The 20,517-nt window shown below is 51.5% G+C and overlaps 1 protein-coding gene across 2 annotated transcripts; it reads left to right on the plus strand.

Annotated features, from left to right (window-relative positions):
• The first annotated feature begins 2,484 nt into the window (after positions 1-2,484).
• Positions 2,485-18,082, plus strand: LOC102765771 (cytochrome P450 4F6). Of its 2 annotated transcripts, none has more exons than XM_006759230.2 (13): positions 2,485-2,566; positions 2,979-3,177; positions 7,955-8,099; positions 9,719-9,772; positions 9,865-9,992; positions 11,776-11,897; positions 12,587-12,857; positions 13,195-13,261; positions 13,452-13,581; positions 17,091-17,224; positions 17,332-17,396; positions 17,558-17,640; positions 17,818-18,082. In XM_006759230.2, exons 2-13 carry the CDS (start codon positions 2,980-2,982, stop codon positions 17,993-17,995), a joined length of 1,575 nt encoding a protein of 524 aa, XP_006759293.1. In that variant the 5' UTR covers positions 2,485-2,566; position 2,979; the 3' UTR covers positions 17,996-18,082. The 2 variants fall into 2 exon arrangements, with proteins under 2 accessions (XP_006759293.1, XP_006759294.1); XM_006759231.2 differs by having other exon boundaries at positions 2,487-2,566; positions 2,946-3,177.
• Positions 18,083-20,517: the final 2,435 nt, after the last annotated feature.

Consider the following 20,517-nt stretch of genomic DNA (forward strand, 5'->3'; position numbering starts at 1 on the left):
AGTTTGGGTTTATTTTTTTCTTCTTCAGTTTTCACACGTTGCATATATGAACATTTTCCCGTATCTATGCAAACATTTATGCGCACATAACCACTTTTTAAAGAGATTTTTTATAAGAGTTTATTTGAGCCAAACTGATGACATATGCCAGGGAGCAAGATCACACAACCACTTTTCTGAGGACTCCAAACATGTTGGGAAATATCTGTTCCAGTTAGCTGTTATTGCATAATGAGCTGCCGAGACGTTTAGTGGCTTCGATTGACAAACTTTACTTTGCTCACCAATTTACAATTTGGCTGGGCTCCGCTGGAATGGCTGTCTCTACTCCAGTGGTTCTCAACCTTCTGGCCCTTTAAATACAGTTCCTCCTGTTGTGACCCAACCATAAAATTATTTTCGTTGCTACTTCATCACTGTCATGTTGCTACTGTTATGAATCGTAATGTAAATATCTGATATGCAGGATGGTCTTAGGCGACCCTGTGAAAGGGTCGTTCGACCCCCAAAGGGGTCACGACCCACAGGTTGAGAACCGCTGCTCTATTCTATATAGCGTCAGTTGGAGCAGCTTGTCTGCAGCTGGAAGGTCCTCTTCCACAATAACTCGCTCATGTGGCTGGCCATCTGGTGCTGGCTGTTGGCTGGGGTCCTCAGTTCCTGCTAATGTAAGGCCTCTCTCTGTGGTGCGGCCTGGGCTTCCTCTTAACACCCTGTGTACAACAGGGTGTATCCCAACGGGGCTGGAAGGGAGCTTCAAGTCTTCTCATGATCTGGAAGACTCACCTGGCAGCTACACCCAAACCTGTCCCTGAGGTGACCGAAGACAGCTCGGGTTCAGGGAGAGAGGAAGTAGATTCACCTCTGCATCAGTCCAGGTTCTCCAGAGAAACAGAACTACTAGCACAGATGTCTACCAATCATCTACGTACCCATCTATTCATTATGCACCCATCATCTATCTATTATCTATCTCCATCATCTGTTACTGATCTACATCGTCTGCCAGTCATCTCTCTGTATGGCATTAAATGTGTCCTGTGAGCAAATATAGGTGTAAGCTGCCAGCTGTCTTCAAGGCCATCCCTGGCATGACACCGCCTGCACCACAAACTATTGGTTAAGCAACCCAGGCCAGTCCCGACTCAAGGAGAAGGGAAGTAAACTCCCTTTCCTGGGGACAATGGCAAAACGTTCGCAGTCAGCACCTTGGTGGGTCTGAGATTCTGCTTTTCCAAGATGCTGCAGGTGATATCCAGGCTGCGGGGCTGCGGACTGCCTTCTGAGTTCTTAGAGCTCATGGCTGCTCCGTCCTATTCTTCCCTACAGAGTTAATGGAACCTACTATGTGCCAGGATTCTCTTTCTCCCAAGCTGTCATGCCGAACAGCTTTGTTGTGTGGCTGGTACACGTTACCACACCTCTCTAGACCTTTGTTTCTTCTTCTCCTGCTGCTCCCCAGACCTGTCAGGCCAGCCCTGCTGCCTCTCATCCACCCTGGCCCTGCCCTTCACTCTTCTCCGGATGGGCCTGTCAGCAGGCGGACCCACCCAGTGGAGGAGGAGGAGGAGGAGGAGGGGGCGGGGGGATCTAGGGCAGTGTGCCTCACCTGCTGCAGGCTCCGGAACAGGCATCTGGAGCTGGATCATGTAGGACTGGAAGGTATGAGGTGTGTGTGTGTGTTCCCCCAACATTCTATCAGTTGCAGGAGGAAAGTCTGTCCCAAACTTTTCACTCAGCTGCATCCTTCAAATTCACCCTCATTTTGGAGCCTGGCCATGGGGACACCTCCTAGGGGCTGAGACCCCTTCCCAGGGAAATTTGGGAAGGAGCTGGACAAGCTGTGACCCCTCTCCGGCTCTCACCCCACGGGAAGGCTAAGCCCCAAAGGAGCCAGCACAGCTTGCAGTCCGAGCGATAGCGAGAGCAAGACAGTAGTCACTGAGGGTCTCCCAGCTCTGCCCTCTCCTGTCTGGACCCTCTTCTCATGGCCCCACAGACCTACCCCCTCACCTCCAGGCGCCCTCTTTCCAAAGGGCCCTTCCACCCCGATCCACCCCTGAATCTGATGGGCGAGGCCCCAGCCAGGCTGGGTTCTTTGTTCCTCTTCCCAGCAGGCAGGTGTCAGCTCAGGCCCTGGGCTGCTTGGAGGTAGGGCTGCGTGCCCTGGAGGAGCCAGGGAGACGTTTAGGCCAAGGCTCACCTGGCAACTAAACAATCAAGTTCAAGTTTTACCTGCTGAGCCCTAGACTTGGAAAGGTAGAAGAGGAAGCAAACTTGGAGGGCCGAGAGTCACCCACACCTGTCCCCTGACCCCACTTGGAGGTGCCGAGTCCTGAGGTTCCAGCGCTCACACTCTGTCACATTGAGCTGGTTTCTCTCTGGACCCAGCTGGCTCTGGCTTTAAGTTTTGGGTGACTGCCATCAGGGAGGAAACAGCTAGGCACGCAGGCATTGGCTGACTCTGCCAAGCCCAGCCTCCCGGAGTTCAGAGGTCGGCCAGGGACTTTGTCCTCCCAGAAGGAGGGTGAGGAGATCTCGTCGGACTAAGTGCTCCAGGCAGAAGGTACGAGGCTAGGCTGACAGGGGCGCTCCTGGGAGCAAGCTGGCCCAGGACGGTGGTTTCCTTGTAATTGGAGCCGCCCCTGGCAACCTTCTGCAGGCTGATTCTTGTCGGGGGCGTTTCTTCATTCCTCTTTCTCTTTCTCCCTTCCCCTTCTCTCTGCCTCCTGCCCTCCTCGTCTCTCTCCCTCTCTGTCTCTCTCTCTTTCTGCCTCTCTCTCCCTTTCTGCCTCTCTCTCCCTCTCCCTCTGAATTTCCCTGGGCCTCCCTTCCCGCCGGAGCCCCCATGTCCTGTCACCTGCCCATATCCCTTACGCCCTTGGCCCTCTTCCTCTGTAAGCTGGCCTCTGCCTCTGAGCTCCCCCTTACTGGCCCCGTCCTAGGCCCCAGGAGCTCACCCTCTGCCTGCCCTGCAGGATGCTGCAGCTGAGCCTGTCCTGGCTGGGACTGGGGCCGCTGGCAGCCTCCCCATGGCTACTCCTGCTGCTGCTGGGAGCCTCCTGGTTCCTGGCCCGCGTCCTGGCAAAGATCTATACTATGTACGACAACTCTCTTCGCCTCCGATGTTTCCCGCAGCCCCCAAAGCGGAACTGGTTTTGGGGTCACCTGGGCTTGGTGAGTGTGGGCATCAGGACAAGTCTGGGGCATCAGGGTAGATGTGTTACCTACGAGTTTGGGTTCTTGTCTTCAGATATTTAAAGAATTTAGACCAAGGACACTGATAAAAGCAAAGGTAGATTTACTGGGGAGGAAGAGAGCACAGAGATAAGGCCAGGTTCTGCACCCCAAATGTGGGGCTCAGGGGCTTCAGGGCTTGAGAACACAGACATTTCTGGGTCGACCAATCAGGGAGGAGGTTAGCAGGCTTTTCCTTTCTGAAACACTGATATCCAGGTATACGTCCGTGAAGCGAAGCATTCTGGGATTGTGCAGCACTTATTATGGGATGTAGGAAGGGATTTTCCAACCGGGGATGGAGTTTGTCCCTGTGGCTGGCAGCTTGGCTTTAGATCTGAAAAAGAAACTTCAAAGAAGCCAGGGAAGCTCCCGGACCGTTGTTTTATAATTACCTATTGATAACGGCCGGAGTTCTGGTAGGGCTTGCCCCACGGAGAAATTTCTGGGAACATTTTATTCTACCGTTTCAGATGGTCTCCCCGAAGGGTTGGGGATGGGGCTCAGAGGTTGGGCTGGGGTCGAGAACAGCAGAGCAGTGAGGGAGCCTCTTTCCTCACGTCCCCCCCAGGCTCGTTCCTCTCTTCTGTGCACTCCATGTCCCCAAAGCTCTCTTTTTCTTACCCTTCCTCACCCCCAGCCCCCTTCTGCTTGTCTGTCCCCATCCGTGCTCCTCTGAGGGTTTCTCAGGGTGGACTGCACAGAGCCGGGTCTCCTGGTGCCCACTGTCTCCGATGCTGGACCCGAGGCCTCCTCAAGGTCCGCGCACTGCCCGGCTCATCTCTGTTGGCCTCAGGCCAGTGTCTGCTCCTCTCATGACCTCTGCTTCCCCAAAGGAAGTAACTATGACCTCTGCCATCTCCTCCCTCCCCACCTCCCCCCAGGGCACGGCTGGGCGTGAGAAGAGGTGTGGGCAGTCTCTCCTCCTCCCTTCCTCAGGCAATTTTCTTATCTTGCCTCCCACTCCCCAGGTGTATCAATGGGCCCCGTTGCCCAACTTAGATCAAAGTTGACCACTTCACCTTTCAGAGGGGATCCCTCCGGCCTTTGCCCTTATGGTCGACTTCCTGGGACGGGGCTGCTGGCCCCTTCCCCATTCCTAGCCTTCTCCCAGGAGGCCCTCTGTCCATGCTGCGTCCACCCCCTATTGCCACAGTCACACTTTGGACTTTGTCGTCAGCTGGAAAGGCGCTGCCTCCAGAGCCACTGATCTGAGTGTTGCATCCTCTGGCCAGAACCCCCTCTTCCTCCCAGCTTCTTTCTTCTTCTCCATCTTTGAGGCCTCCGGGATGTCTAGTCCCTTCCATGTCTCAGTCCAACAGCTTCCTTCTGACCCCACTTCCTTGGACACATTTAGCTTTGGTTCCATCCTTTGCACATGGGCTACAGTCTCTCGCCAACTGAAGTTTCCATCATGACTCCTTGGACAGCTTCTGCCTGTTTGAGCTCAATCACCACATCCTCCAATCTGTCTCCACGACAATGCTAGAGGAGGTCATGACACCGGACGAAAGGGTGTCAGCTAAATCCCCACTCGCCTCCAGTGCAATCCAACCTGCACAAAACCTCCCGACTGCGTGCTCTTCTGTCTCCTCATGGACAAAGACTTGTCTTCCCTCCTTTCCTCCATCTCCCCACTCGATCCTCACCTGCTCTAGTCTGCTCCACTCTTACCAGGCTCCTCTGAGATGAATGTGAACTCAGGCCCCTGAATCCCATCTCATTCACCTCCAAGCAACCCTGACCTTGCTGACTGCTCTGTCATCTTGCAAGCTCCCTTTTCTCTTGATTCTAGGACAAGTCCCTGCCCTCGTCGTCACCTCCATGTGGCTCCTCTCTCTCCAGCCCGGCTCCTCCTTCGTCCTACCTTTCCACGTAGGGATTCACCCTGAGTCCTAACCCCTCCTCTCTCTCCCAAGGTCACCTCCTTACCAAGGGCTTCTAATCTTGAGGAGACCTTCAGTCCCCTGCATAAGTGAATCCCAAGTTCACATTTCTCCTGAGTCTGAGGCTCTATGTCCAGCCCCTTCCTCCCCTTCCTCATATGGTGGGGATGTCTCATAAATACCTCACGTCTCCGAGTTGGAATCTGAAATCACGGCTCCATCCCCAGTCCTCATCCCCACCCTGGGTCTAGTTCATCATTCAGTTATCCACACCCCATACTTTAGGGTCCCTTGGCCCCTCTCTTCTCTCACCTACACGTCTGGTCCTTCATCACATCTGGCTGTGGTGCCTCCACCACCTTTCCTCAGTCTGTCCCCTGAATCATCCCGCCACACCCCTGGCTCCACCCACCATCATCTTTCTCTGGAAGCCTCACCCAGCTCCCTCTCTAGTCTCCTCATTTGGCTTTTGTTTACTGTCATCCTCTCTGTCTTTAACCTTGAAGAGATTTTTCTGAAATTGAGTTTAGGTCATGCCTCTTCTTGGCTAAAAACTGATGACTGCCTATCCCTCTGAAGATAAAGAATAAATGTTGCCTGCCCTCGCCAGCCCCACCCACACTCAGGACGCTCAGCTCCTGCTTTAGCTCCTCAATGAGCCAAGCCATTCCAGGGCCTTTGCTCATACTGCTCTTTTGACTGGAAGCACTTATTTTGCCTGGTTGATTCCTCCCATTTTCAGCTCAAATGTAACTTCCTTCTAGAAACCGTCCTTGACCCCCAGACCTTGACTTCTGACTAGGCCTTGCTCACCCTTAGACAGTTAATTGTCCAATTATTTGTTCCTTATTCATCTCTCCCATTAGACAGTGTCACTGGGGGTAGTCACAATATCTGTAGTGCCCATGCCAGAAACTGATATACAATACAGTAGGCACTTCATAAATATTTGATGATGTCATGGCGGAGGCCATGTTCTAGGCCTGGATGAACTTGCAATCACCTTTCTTGGTTATCCAAGGCCAAAGGGATGAGTGTCCAACTCCTCTTCTCTCCCCAAACCCCCAGCTTATCACAGAACAGGATGTCCTAAGCTCATCACAGAACAGAAGGTCCCAAGCTCATCATGAAGGTTGGTTGAGATTCTGGGTCTTAGAATGATCTTAGCGGGCCCCGGGGGCAGTTCTGACTCCCCCTCCACGGGCTTGGATGTGGAGGATGGCCTTGGGCACACTTCCCTCTTCCAGCCTCTCAACTGGTGAGTGGAGTCGCTCTTCCTCTCTGGAGCGATCTTATCGAGTCCTTGGCGAGCAGGGACAGGTCACACCGTGAAAACAACTCATCTCACCTGCCTGGAGCACCGGGGAATTTGTCAGCTCTGATGGGGCATTCCATTCGGAGGGACTGGGGAGGACACCTCACCAGGAGGTGATCCACCCTCCTTTCCCTTTTGGGGACATGGCTTCAGTTTCTCATTTGTAAATGGTACAATTAATGGGCGTGTCCATAGCTTTAGGAGAGATAGATAAACAGGACATACTATGAGAGATGATGGGTGGATAGATAAATATAGATAGATAATAAATAGACAAAAGATGGTGGATGGATAGATGACTAGATGATGCATGGATGGATAGATAGATATATAGGTGACTAGAAGATGGATGGATAAATGGCAGATGGATGAATAGATAGATGAATATATAGATAGATTTTAGATAGAAAGATGATAGATGATGGATAAATTGATTGATATATAGATTATATATAGATACAGATTGATAGATATATAGAGATAGATGATAGATGATGGGTAGATAGATGGTTGGGTGGATATAGATAGATAAATACATACATAAATACATGCATACATACATACAAACAGAAGATAGATATATGTGCATCTGTGTATGTACTTACTTTGTTTACTCCCTCTGTTTACCTGTATCTCTATGTGTTCTTCTCTCTGTCTCTTCCTCACTCTTTCTCTGTTTCTTTTTTTTAAAAAATATATATTATTGATTTCAGAGAGGAGCGGAGGGGGAAAGAGAGATAGAAGCATCAATGATGAGAGAGAATCACTGATCAGCTGCCTCCTGCACGCCCCCCACTGGGGACCGAGCGCGCAGCGTGGGCATGTGCCCTTGACCAGAATTGAACTTGGGACCCTTCAGTTCGCAGGCTGATGCTCTATCCACTGAGTCAAACTGGCTAGAACATCTTTCTCTGTTTCTTTGCTCTTATTTCTCTGTCCATCTCTCCAATTCCCCATCTGCTTCTCCTCATTTTCATATCCTGCATGGCCCCCCAGTGCCCTCAGAATCAATCCCCTGCCTCTACCCACTCATGATCTCTTGATGACCTGCTTTGATCTGCTCTCCTTTCCACTTTTTCTCTGCCTCCCACCCATTTCACTTTAGCTGCATGGAACTTCTTGCTGCTCATAGCCAGGTGCTGGCTCTCTCATCTCCAGGCCTTTGAGTGGGCTATTCCTTTCCATCATCTATCTATCTATCTATCTATCTATCTATCTATCTATCTATCTATCTATCTATCATCATCATCTATTTGTCTCATATATCTATCTACTTATTTATCTCCTAAAGAAACAGAGAGATAAAGAGAATGAGGGGACAAGGAGAGACATATAGGTAGCTAGACACACAAAAGACCTGAAGAGAAGCTGGCTTAGTGAGGTGGAGATGGGTGCAGACCAATAATTCAGGCAGGAGTTAAGGGGTGAGTAGGGTATGGTGAGTAGAGGGTACAGTGGGCAGCTGTTGCATCTGAGGCCCCCGGTCAGGCCTTGCCTCATCCCCATCCATTCCCAGGTGAAGAGCAATGAGGAGGGCTTGCGGATGATAGAGGAACTGGGCCACTGCTTCCGTGATGTCCATCTCTGGTGGGTTGGGCCGCTCTACCCCGTCCTGCGGCTCGTTCACCCTAAGTTTGTTGCCCCCGTGCTCCAGGCCCCAGGTACCTTGCCCAGGAGCCCCTAACCCTAGCCTCTCCCTTGCCTCTGCTCCCAGCCCTTCCCACCCCTGGACAGACCAGGTTGAGCAGGAGAATGGGCAATGTTGGCAGAGTCCATGACTGTGACACTAACCTGTTGGGTAACTCTGGGAAGGTCCCTGGTTCTCTGTAGTTGACAAAGTCTCTCTTGGTTTTGAGTGGCAGAAACTCAACCTTGTAGGTGTGAGTGAAGAAAGGGGAGCTATTGACTGGAAAGCTCAGCTAGAGTTGTCTTCAGTCTGGATCCAGGTCTTCAAACAATGCCATTGGAAATCTGTCTTCGTCTCATAGGTCTGTGTTCTTCAGTGCCAGAGCTCAGCTGCCCTGGAAAAGTGAGCTCGTTCCCAGGAAAGATTGCAGGATTCTCTAAACTGGCCTGGCTTGGGTTCCAGGGACCAAGCCCTCATCTAATCACTGTGACTTGATTGCTAAGGCTCAGAGTCATATGCTTAGCTCTGGAGAAGAGGGTGGGTTGGAATGGCCACCCTCCTAATTACTTGGATTGAGAGTGGAGGAGGGATGGGGTCCTGGTTTCAGGAGAAGGGGATGGACACTGGACAGGCAGACACCAGATGTCCATCCACCAGCAACCTTGGTAGGTGGGCATTTCCTGGGTGAGGAATCTGGCTCAGAGAGGCATAGTGACTTCTCAAGACCACAGAGCATGCCGAAGCTTTCCTCTTAGCCCTGTGTGTTTTCAGCTGCCCTCGCTGCCTCTGATTAGAGGAACCCTAAGCTAGAAGATGATTTGGGATGGGAAGACCAATGGCCAGACTATTGTGGGGGAAGATCCACCAGACCCCAGGTTGGTGACCTGTGTCTGGTTGGTCCTGGGGGCCTGGTCTAGAGGGAGTAGTGGCAGTTCTTCATGGTGAGTGGAGCTCAGTATCTGGGAGGGGCAGCATCCTCTATTCCCTTTAAGGACAGAGGAGCCCCTGACTTAAGCACTTAATGCTGAGTATAAGGTAGAGGAGAATACTGAGAAAGTCTGGGTCATACCTGTGTCATATCTGAAACATTAATGGGACCATATTTAAGTCCTAACTGGGGCCTGTTTGCGGGACATACTGAGGTCATGTCAGATTGTCTTTGGATCCATGTCAGAGCATGCTGTATTATGGCATGGCATGACATCCATGTTGGAGTCATGTCAGGATATGTTAAGACATGTTTGAGCCATATCAGATGTTCTAAGAGATGTCAGAGAGTGCTGGGGCAGACAGGGTGTCCTAGGTCCCTGTAAAGGCATTTTACAGAGTGCTGGACTGTGCTCAGGTGTGTAGAACATGTTGCATCATGTAGGATCCATGTCAAGGTGTGTTGAAGCACGTGGTGCCATGTTGGGGTGAATCTAAGCATGTAGGACGGTGTCTTTGGGCTCTGCCTTTGCTCTGCTCTGTGTTGCCGCCTGGTCTGGTCCTCCCGTGGCTCCCTCCTCCTCCCCATTTCCTCTGCCCTTGTCCCATTTCTGCCATGATGGGTTTGGAGGGGGAATGCAGACCCCTGGTTCTTAGCCTCCTCCCCTTACTCAAAGTCCCTCTCCTCCCCCCTCCATTGCCCCTAATGGTCCTCATTCATGTCAGCTGCCGTCGCCCCCAAGGACATGGTCTTCTACAGCTTCATGAAGCCCTGGCTGGGTGAGTCACTGAGGGAGAAGCAGGTTGGGGACACCCCTTGGGGGACCAGGAGAAGGTCCTACCTTGCCCACTCCCGTGGCTGCCTCTCCTAGGGGATGGGCTTCTGCTGAGTGCCGGTGACAAGTGGAGCCACCACCGCCGCCTGCTGACTCCCGCCTTCCACTTTGAAATCTTGAAGCCCTACATGAAGATTTTCAACAAGAGCGCAGACATCATGCACGTGAGTTCCTTAAACCCAGGGACCCAGCTGGAGCCTTGGGAAAGGAGGAGTGGCCTCAGGCATATGGGGTCTGGAGTCCTGCCCTACTGGATGGCCAGGGGCCATTGCATTTCCTCTCTATGCCTCAGTTTCCTCATTTGTACACTCGCGATAACAACCCCTTTTTAGTGGTGGTCAAGAGGATGGCGCTAGCGCTCAGAAAGGCTTTAGTGTCCAGTCTGCTCACTGAAGCCCTCTATGTTCAAGAAGGCAATGATAAAGATTGAACAGTAGCTTTTTTTGCACACCACACCACCTTAAAACTCATGGATTTGAAAAAAAATATTTGTTATTGCTCATGAGATGCTGGGTCAGTTGAGTTGTTCTTCTTGTTCCGGCTGAAGTCACGCACTGTCTGTGGTCATGGCTGGGTTCAGTAGACAGCTCTGCTGACCCAGTCTCCGCCCTGTCACATGTTTGGGGCTTAACTTGCTGTTGGCTGGTCTAGGATGGCACTTGCCTTTCATTTTCTAGTAGGCCAGCTCGCTTGCACGGTGGAGACTACATTCCAAGAGAACAAGCAGAAACAGGTAGTGCTTCTTGAAGCCTAGTTTCAGAATCAGCACACCATCATTTCCATCGTCTTCTCTTGGCTGAAGCAAGTCCCAAATCCAGCTCAGATTCAAGAGGTGCTCCCTCCTCATGGAAGCACTGCAGTGTCTCATTGCAAAGGATGAGGATGTAGGGACGGGCAAAGAAATGGAAACTTTTTTAAAAAAATTGTTTTATTGCTTAAAGTATTACAAAGAGTATTACATATGTCTCCTTTTTTTCCCCCCTGCCCTTGACAATCCCCTGGCCTCCCCTACCCCCTAGTGTCTTATGTCCATTGGTTATGCTTATATGCATGCATGCAAGTCCTTCGGTTGATCTCTTACCCTCCCCTCCTACCCCCCAACCCTCCCCGGCCTTCCCGCTGGAGTTTGACAGTCTGTTCAAGGCTGCTCTGGAAACTTTTTTTGCAGTCATTTCCCATTTGACCATTTGATAATGATGGTCATTATCAAATGGGAGTAGTCATTTTGGTAGTCATTACCACTATGATAATGATGAAGATGAAAGTGATAGCTAACAGTTACTTCACACTTACTGAATACCAAAAATGACGAGCCAATTTAATTTTTAGCAACCATACAAGGTAGAGATGATCATTATGACCACTTTACAGGTGATAAAACAGAAGGTCAGAGAGATTAGGGAGTTGCCCAAATTCACAAAGCTAGTAAGTGAGCTATGAGTGGTGGATCGAGAATTTTAAGCTAGCCCGATCAGGCTCAGTGGTTGAGCATCGACCTATGAACCAGGAGGTCCTGGTTCCATCCCTGGTCAGGGCACATGCCTGGGAGTGGGCTTGATCCCCAGTGTGGGGCGTGCAGGAGGCAGCTGATCAATAATTCTCTCTCTTCATTGATGTTTCTATCTCTCTCCCCCTCTCCCTTCCTCTGTGAAATCAGTAAAAAACATATATTAAAAAAAAAGAATTTTAAGCTGGTTTGTCTGACACAAAAACAGGTTATCTTAAGTTGACTGAAGATTTGACAGGTGGAGCCTAGAAAAGGACAATGATCTTGAACCCAAGTATCTTGACTCCCAGCCATGGGGTCACTCCTACTCAAGCCTGGTCCTCTCTGGGGATGGGTGCCTGGGGCAGAGGACCAAGAAGCAGGGTCCGGGGACTCCATCCAGGTGGTTGGGTGGGGGAAGGGCTCAGGGAAGCCCCAGCTCTATGCCCTTCTCTGTCCAGGCCAAGTGGAAGCGCCTGGCCTCAGAGGGCAGCACCCGTCTGGACATGTTTGAGCATATCAGCCTCATGACCCTGGACAGTCTGCAGAAATGTGTCTTCAGTTTTGACAGCAAGTGCCAGGAGTGAGTCTCTTCCCAGAGCCTGGGAGCATGATCCATGGGCCCAAGGGAGTAGATGGAGTGGGTACTGACCAGGGCAATCCTAAGGGCCTTCCTGGAGGAGGTGGGTCAGGGCTGGACATTGAAGGATAAGGTTGGGGAAAGAAAAAGAGCAATCCCTTCAGGTAGGTAGAACCGTTTGCTAAAGGCCAGGAGTGTGTGAAGCAGTGAGGAGACATCTTGGAAATGAGGTTGGAGAGCGTGGCAGGGGCTGGATCTTAATGAGATTCAAAAGCGAGGCAAATAGATAGAACTTTATCCTGAGATATCCAGGGAGCCATGGGAGGTGTTTGAACAGGTGAGCGTTGTGGTCAAAACTGAGCTTAGACATCTGAGTCTAGAGCTGATGGACTGTTCTGTAGACACAGGATGCAAGGAGACCATGAACAGGAGAACTGAGCTTGGTGGAGAAAATGGGGCATGTTTGGGAGAAACCAGAATGGGCAGGGCCAGATATTGCACAGGAAGACAGGAGATGAGCATGATTCCTAAGCTTTGTCTTGGGGTCTAGGACATGAGGCAGCTCATAGAGATAGAAGCCTGTTTGGGGGGCATCCTTTTCTAGATTGAATGTGGTGTTGGGGTCTGGCTGGGAGGGCCTCCCGGGGTCTCATGTGTGTTAAGGAGCTGGTTTGTCTGTCCTGGTCCTGCAGGTATCCCAGCGAATATATCGCTGCCATCCTGGAGCTCAGTGCCCTGGTGACAAAGCGGGCCCAGCAGATATTCTTGCACCTGGATTTCCTGTACTACCTCACCCCCGATGGGTGGCGCTTCCGCAGGGCTTGTGAACTGGTGCACAAGTTCACAGACGCCGTCATCCAGGAGCGGCGGCGCATCCTCGTTAGTCAGGGTTCTCATGCCTTTCTCAAAGCCAAGGCTAAGACCAAAACCTTGGACTTCATTGATGTGCTCCTGCTGGCCAAGGTGGGCTTCTCTGGGATCTGAATTGATGAGGTAGAATGGACACTGATTTCAAATGTCAGATGGAAGAACCTGGACTTGAAGCAGAGGGCCCTGGGGAGCCATAGAGGGTGCTTGAGGGAGGGAGGAATGAGATAGAGATAAGCTGTAAACATTACTGTAGAAAGCTGTCTGGAAGGAGTAAACAGGAGGCAGGAGACCAGAGAGGAAACGCATGGGGTGTGCTCTGGAGATGAAGAGGGAAGGATCCTGTGTAGATGATGGAGCTTCAGGGACTATTTCAGGTCAGACACACATCCTCAGAGCCGGTGTGATTTGAGGCATCTTGCCCTTTCTCAAGGATGAAAATGGGAAGGGACTGTCAGATGAGGACATCCGAGCTGAGGCTGATACCTTCATGTTTGAGGGTAAGGGTCCTAGCGTGGGATTCCAGAGGGGGTGGGGCCTCTCCATCCCAGGGACTTGGCAGGTGGGCCCTAGTGCACCCCATCCTGCCCGATCCTCCCCCGCCTCCCTGAGGACCTTAATAGGAGGGCACGGCCCACCTTCTGGTGCTGCAGTAGCCCAAAGACCCAAGCCTGTCTGACTGCCTCCCAGGCCATGACACCACGGCCAGCGGCCTCTCCTGGGTCCTGTACAACCTCGCAAGGCACCCGGAATACCAGGAGCGCTGCCGGCAGGAGGTGCAACAACTCCTGGGGGACCGAGAGCCTCAAGAGATGGAATGGTGAGTGCAGGTCCTCCTGGCTTCTTCCTGAGCCCCTCTCATTGGCTCTGCCCCCAAAGTGGGGAAGAGGGAAGATCTTTTGGTTGATTCTGTCATTGCGTCCTCCCATTTAGTGGGAATGGAAGCAGAGTCCAGAGGCAGGGTCTGGTACCCAGCCTGGATAGCAGGACAAAGGTTACAGGCTTTGGGGACAGAAAGATCTGAGTGTCCACATTTTTTGCCCCACTAACTTGCTTTGTGACTTTAATAAAATCAGTTTCTTTTTCTGAACGCTACTTTCCCGCCTCTGTAGTGTGTGTGTGTGTGTGTGTGTGTGTGGTCCCGCCTCTGTAGTGTGTGTGTGTGTGTGTGTGTGTGTGTGTGTGTGTGTGTGAATGTCGCCCCCGCAGAGCTGCTTGGAGAATTGCAACAGTGTGTAAAACAGATGCCACCCAGCAGGTGATCAGTAAATGAACTTCTCCTCCCTTCCCTTGCATTTCTGCCTGAAGTTGCAAGACCTCAACTCCCCTTAATTTTTGCTCTTTTCTTGAGCACCTAGTCGTCTATCCCAGGGATTCCCAAGAAATCTTTAGGGGTAAAAATCACCCATGTTTTCATTCAGTAAACAGGTCCACACTGCCTGTCCTTCCCCAACTCAGTGTCTAGTCCCATCTGAGTCCTACCCGGGCAAGGCTGAGGCTGGAAGAAAAGGAGGTGAAACTGAGTTGTGCAACAACAAAGATGAATTCACCACCTTGAATGAATAGGGCTCCTGGCCAGGGGGACAGCTTGTGCAAAGGCCAGGTCAGAAGCATGCAGGAGTGACCTGGCATAGATGGAAGCCCCCTTGGAGTGCTTTGGAAACTATGTTAAGGGTGTCCAAGGGTGTTACTTCAATTCTTTGGGAAGTCAATCTAAACTAATAAAAGAGAAAGATGCCCTAGCCAGTTTGGCTCAGTGGATAGAGCGTCGGCCTGTGGACTGAAGGGTCCTGGGTTCGATTCTGGTCAGGAGCATGTGCCTTGGTTGTGGGCACATCCCCAGTGGGGGGTGTGCAGGAGAAAAAAAGAGAAAGATGCAAATTGACCACACCTGCACGATGCCCACCAGCCAATCAGGAGTGAGTATGCAAACTAACCCAACAAAGATGGCGGGTTAATTTGCATACACAGGCCCTGAGCAGCCGGGGGCGGGGCAGGACGCTTGTGTCGTCGCCATGACAACGATGCAGGTGTTCCACCCCGCCCCAGCTGCTCCAGGCCACTGGGCAGCGTGGGAAGGTGGAAAGGCGGCTCCAGGCTGGAGTAAAGGTGGTGCTGGCAGCTAGGGGAAGGAAGGCCCATTCTTACACAAATCTTCATGCATTGGGCCTCTAGTATTGGATAAAAGGTAAAAGTGGGCAGGGATACTGCCATTAGAGTCTCACATTGGTCAGGCAGCAGTAGCCACCTGCTCAGCCATTGGCTAGGGGCTGCCCAAGTACGTGTGGCCTTGGTGTGAATGCTGCAGCAGGGCCTAGAGACCCTATAGCTTGAGGCTGTCAGCTAGCTGTTCTCCTTGCAGCTGTAAAGTAGACTCTTTCTTGAAGGGAGAGCCATGACTAACAGAGGGCAATGGGGAACCATGGGAGATGTTTGAGCAGTGGAGGGACAGGTCAGATGCGGGCCTTAGAAATATCTCTCTGCAACTACAGGGGCATACTGGAGGGGATGAGCTGGGCCCTGGGGGTCCGGGGTCAGATTCTAGGCCAAGAGCTGAAGGATGGAAAGGAGATATTAGACGGGATAAACATTTTTGAGGCAGTATCCTCAACTTCAAGGCTTTGCTCAACACAGCAGTCCTGTGAGAGGGAGAAGTGTTTTTCTCCCAACTTCAAAAGATTATGTACTTGGTGAAATTCAAATAGTACAAAGTAGTTTACAGTGAATAGAAGCCTTCATCTTTTTTCTCCCATCTTTATGGAGATATAATGGACATATAACACTGTGTACTAGTAAGTTCAAGGTGTATAATGTGATGATTTATGTGTATACTAGAGGCCCAGTATACAATTTTGTGCACCAGTGGGGTCCCTCGGCCTGGCCTGTGGGATCGGGCCGAAACCAGCTCTCCGACATCTCCCAAGGGGTCCCGGATTGTTAGAGGTTGCAGGCCAGGCCAAGGGACTCCACCGGTGCATGAATAGGGCTGGGGAGGGATGCGGGAGGTTGGCCAGCTGGGGAGGGACTGCGGGAGGGCTCCAGAGTGTGTTCGGCCTGTCTGGCTCAGTCCCGATTCGCTGGACCCCAGCAGCAAGCTAGGGCAGAGCATCTGCCCCCTGGTGGTCCGTGCACGTCATAGCGAGTGGTTGAGCAGCCTTAGCATATCATTAGCATATTACTCTTCGATTGGTTGAATGGCTGGCTGGTCGACCAGACACTTAGCATGTAGGCTTTTATGATATAGGATTGCACAATGAGTACAATAAGGTTAGTTAACATGCTCATCACCTTGTATAGGGAGTAGATGAGGATCTGGTTCGTTTCATTTCCACATCGTCGATTGTCTGAGCACCTTCTATCAAACTTTCCGTCTATCGCCCAGGGAGTTTTGAGTTCTCCTTTACCAGGTGCTAACATTTCACTTATGGATTTGCAGTCTCTGAGCTCTCTCTATTCTGTCCCATGGGCGTTTCCTGTTCTTGCAACAATACCACACTGGTGTTTTGTTTTTTAATTACTGCATTTTTGTGATGGATTTTAATATCTGGTAGACTGAATTCTCTTTCTTGGATCTTTTATTTTTAAATTGACCTAGCTCTTAATGAACTTTAATTCTTTCAAATTGGATAACAACCAAGTTCCCAAAAAACCACAAGTAGATTTTTATCGGATTGCATTAAATATATTGATTCATTTAGATGGAATTGACACTTTCATAGTACGTCATCCAACCTTAGAGTGTGGAGTGGATCTTAGTTATTCAAATAGCCTTCCAAGTCCATCATAGAGAGATATGTTTTTGCTCTAAGGTAATGATATAATTTAAAAAGCTTTTTAGGCAAATGTACTTTTAAGAATACCACGTGAGTGTTGTGTTTTGCTCAGAAATGGTTCTAAAAATACCAGCCTACTTTTTAAATTATTATTCTTTTAAAAATATATATATATTTTATTGACTTAAGAGAGAGGAAGGGAGAGGGAGAGAGAGAGAGAAACATCAGTGATGAGAAAGCATCATTGATCAGCTGCCTCCTGCACACCCCACACTGGGGATGGAGCCCGCAACCCCGGCATGTGCCTTTGGCGGGGAATCGAACTGTGACCTCCTGGTTCATAGGTCTACGTTCAACCACTGAGCCACGCGGCCCAGCCAGCCTACATTTTCTTTAGCAACTTTTGTCATTTCGACTTTCTGATGCTTATATTTTTGGTTCACCTGGAATTTATTTTGGTCTCGGAGTGAGGTGGATAGACGATCTCCGATCTCCGGGGGCAGGAGCCTGGGGTGTCATGTTCTGCTGTGGGTGGATAACCCGTGTGGGTCCTTAGGGACGACCTGGCCCAGCTGCCCTTCCTGACCATGTGCATCAAGGAGAGCCTGCGCCTGCACCCCCCGGTCACCGTCATCTCCCGTTGCTGCACCCAGGACGTCTTGCTCCCCGATGGCCGGGTCATCCCCAAAGGTGCTGGCCGTGACAGGGGTGGGGGTGAGGTGGGGGGGGAGGGTGTGTGTGTGGTGCTGGTCCCTCAGCGGGGACCTCGTTCTGACTGCCCCTCCTCCCTCGCATAGGAAACATCTGTATCATCAGCATCTTCGGGGTTCATCACAACCCGTCCGTCTGGCCGGAACCCGAGGTGCTGCCCCTCCCCCCTCCTCCCATGGGCCCTGGTGATGGGGAGGGAGCCTGACCCCGGACATCAGACCCGCCCCTTCTGCCTTATCCACATACTTTTCTGGGGATGCCTGGGTGTCCTGAGAAACCCCATCCAGCAAGCCTGCCCCTCCTCGCCCCCAGGTATACAACCCCTTCCGCTTCGACCCAGACACACCCCAGAAGAGGTCGCCTCTGGCATTTATTCCCTTCTCGGTGGGGCCCAGGTGAGGCCAGCGGGTGTCCAACGCGGGGGTGAGGGTGGGGTGAGGGTGGCCTGTGGATGGTGAGGCTCCGCGGCCGTGGTCAGCCAGCCTGGGGTCCCCGGGCGCGGTTACCCCCCCATCTCTGCAGGCGGACGTGCGGTCCGGTACCATCTGAGCCCCTCTCCCTCTGGCCCCCAGGAACTGCATCGGGCAGACGTTCGCCATGGCCGAGATGAAGGTGGTCCTGGCGCTCACGCTGCTGCGCTTCCGCGTCCTGTGCGACCAGGCAGAGCCGCGCAGGAAGCCCGAGCTCATCCTGCGCGCGGAGGGCGGCCTGTGGCTGCGGGTGGAGCCGCTGAGCGCAGGCCCGCAGTGACCCTGCGCTGTCTGGACAGGGAGCCACCCAGACCCTGCACACCTCCCCTTGCAGGTTCCCAGGGAAAAAACTGTGCTGTCACCTCTGCTTCAGGCTCACTGAGTCTGCAGCGGGCGCTGGGGCCTGCGGGCACCCAGGGGGCGGGGGGGGCTGGGGGGGCCGAGCTCATCCTGCGCGCGGAGGGCGGCCTGTGGCTGCGGGTGGAGCCGCTGAGCGCAGGCCCGCAGTGACCCTGCGCTGTCTGGACAGGGAGCCACCCAGACCCTGCACACCTCCCCTTGCAGGTTCCCAGGGAAAAAACTGTGCTGTCACCTCTGCTTCAGGCTCACTGAGTCTGCAGCGGGCGCTGGGGCCTGCGGGCACCCAGGGAGCGGGTGAGGCTGGGTGGAGCGGTCAGGTGTCTCCAGCCGACCACAGGGCCCACACTGATCGCGGGCTCTCCCTGAGCCCAAGCACGGACTTTATAGCCTGGGTAGTGGGGAGCCATGGGAGGTGTTTGAGCAGGAAGGAACCAGGTTGAAGGACGGATCTAAGGGGCACATTTGAGGCCCTGAGTCACACAGGAGAACCCAAGGTGACGCTACACACACAGGCCACCCTGCCCTCACTTCTGATCTCCTAACATACCCAGTCTTTTCTCACCTCAGAATCCTTCGCAATGTTCCTATGGTTGTTCTGTTACAATGTTTACTTAAACATGACAAGCCCGATTGCCTTATAGTTTGTGCCTGATCATTGCAATAACTATCTCTTATATTGTCCTTTGTTTCTGCTGATTTTCATGCATAGGGTCAGGGTTCTTGTGTGTCTAGTTATCTTTTCCTGGATAATGCCTATCATATTTGAAATAATATTTGTAGAATTTGGAGAAGGCAGCTTTCTGTGAGAAGAGTCCTGGGAGCTCTGCTGGTTGAGGATTAAGTTAAATGAGAGGCCCGGTGCACGAATATGTGCACCAGTAGGGTCCCTCAGCCTGGCCTGTGAGATTGGGCCAAAACTGGCCCTCAGACATCCCTTGAGGGGTCCCAGATTGTGAGGGGTCCCAGGCTGAGGGACCCCACTGGTGCAAGATCAGGGTGGGGAGAGACAAGGGAGGTAGGCCATCCAGGGAGGGACCTCTGGAGAGCTCCTGGGCGAGTCTGGCCTGTATTGCTCAGTCCCTATCAGCGGGACCCCAGCAGCAAGCTAACCTACCGGTCATAGCGTCTGCCCCCTGTTGGTCAGTGCATGTCATAGTGAGCGATTGAGCACCCTTAGCATATCACTAGCATATTACGCTCTGATTGATTGAACAGATGACCGGACACTTAGCATATTAGGTTTTTATTATATAGGATGAAGTTCAAGGCTTCTCTGCCCACGGTTACTATGGCACTTGCTGGTTCTTTCATTTCTGTCTGCTCTCACCCTAAGAGGTGTAGCTTTCTGAGGCCTCCACGATGTGAGGAGAGTCTTCTTACAATTTCCCCTCCTTATGGAATCCTGGAGTTTGATTTTCTTCCCCCACCAGATAATCAAAACAGAATTCCACATTTTCCTGACTTGGGAGATGCTTCCAAAACAAAAGTATAATTGATGTTCATGCTATCTCTAGGTTTCTATTTTCATTTAGCAGTGTCTTTGTACCTCTTTACTGTATTTTCATGTCATTTACTCATTTAAGAAATTGAAAAAGTACCCAGCATTAGGAGCTGTTTTTTAAAAAGCTGGAAGTTTGATCCAAATAACCCAGCTTGCCATGAATAGAAACAGAAAGCCTCCATTGGGATTTTAAATAGTCATGATCCAGCTATGGTTTCAGGGGTGATAACTGTCTTCAGGTGCATAGAGTTGCAGACAAAAGCCCACATCAGGATTTAAGGGAGAGGACTGCACGTCACCCCAAGATGCTGGACTTTGAGACAAATGGGGGGAGCAGGTGGATGGGGTTGACTCCCTTGGGAATGTTGTATGTTCCTTGTATAGGAAGAATGACACACAATGGGTGTATTTGTTGTTGTTGTTGTTAATCTCACCTGAGGATATTTTTTCCATTGGTTTTTAGAGGGGATGGAGGAAGGAGAAGGGACACAGAGAGAGAAACATCCATATAAAAGAAACACATTTGTTGGTTGCCTCCCACAGACACCTTGACCAGGGCTGGGATCAAGCCGCAATCCAGGTCTGTGCCCTTGACCAGAATCAAACCCTTCAATCTGCGCCCAAAGCTCTAACCACTGACCAAACTGGTGAGGGCCACACTGGATTCTTTAAAAAGTATATATTTTATTGATTTTTTACAGAGAGGAAGGGAAAGGGATAGAGAGTCAGAAACATCGATGAGAGAGAAACATCGATCAGATGCCTCCTGCACACTCACCACTGGGGATGTGCCCTCAACCAAGGTACATGCCCTTGACCGGAATTGAACCTGGGACCCCTCAGTCTGCAGGCCGACGCTCATCCACTGAGCCAAACTGGTCAGGGAAACACACTGGATGTTTTGATAGTCAACAGGATGGACAGTGTCTGAGACGGCTAAT

The sequence above is a fragment of the Myotis davidii genome, unplaced genomic scaffold (genome assembly GCF_000327345.1).
Source record: "Myotis davidii unplaced genomic scaffold, ASM32734v1 scaffold56, whole genome shotgun sequence".
Classification (NCBI taxonomy): Eukaryota; Metazoa; Chordata; class Mammalia; order Chiroptera; family Vespertilionidae; genus Myotis; species Myotis davidii.

Coding starts and splice junctions, on each gene's coding strand:
- LOC102765771 (XM_006759230.2), top strand. CDS start 2,980: ATGCTGCAGCTGAGCCTGTCCTGGCTGGGACTGGGGCCGCTGGCAGCC. Junction 3,178..7,954: donor TTTGGGGTCACCTGGGCTTG/GTGAGTGTGGGC, acceptor ATCCATTCCCAG/GTGAAGAGCAATGAGGAGGG. Junction 13,582..17,090: donor GAGCCTCAAGAGATGGAATG/GTGAGTGCAGGT, acceptor GTGGGTCCTTAG/GGACGACCTGGCCCAGCTGC.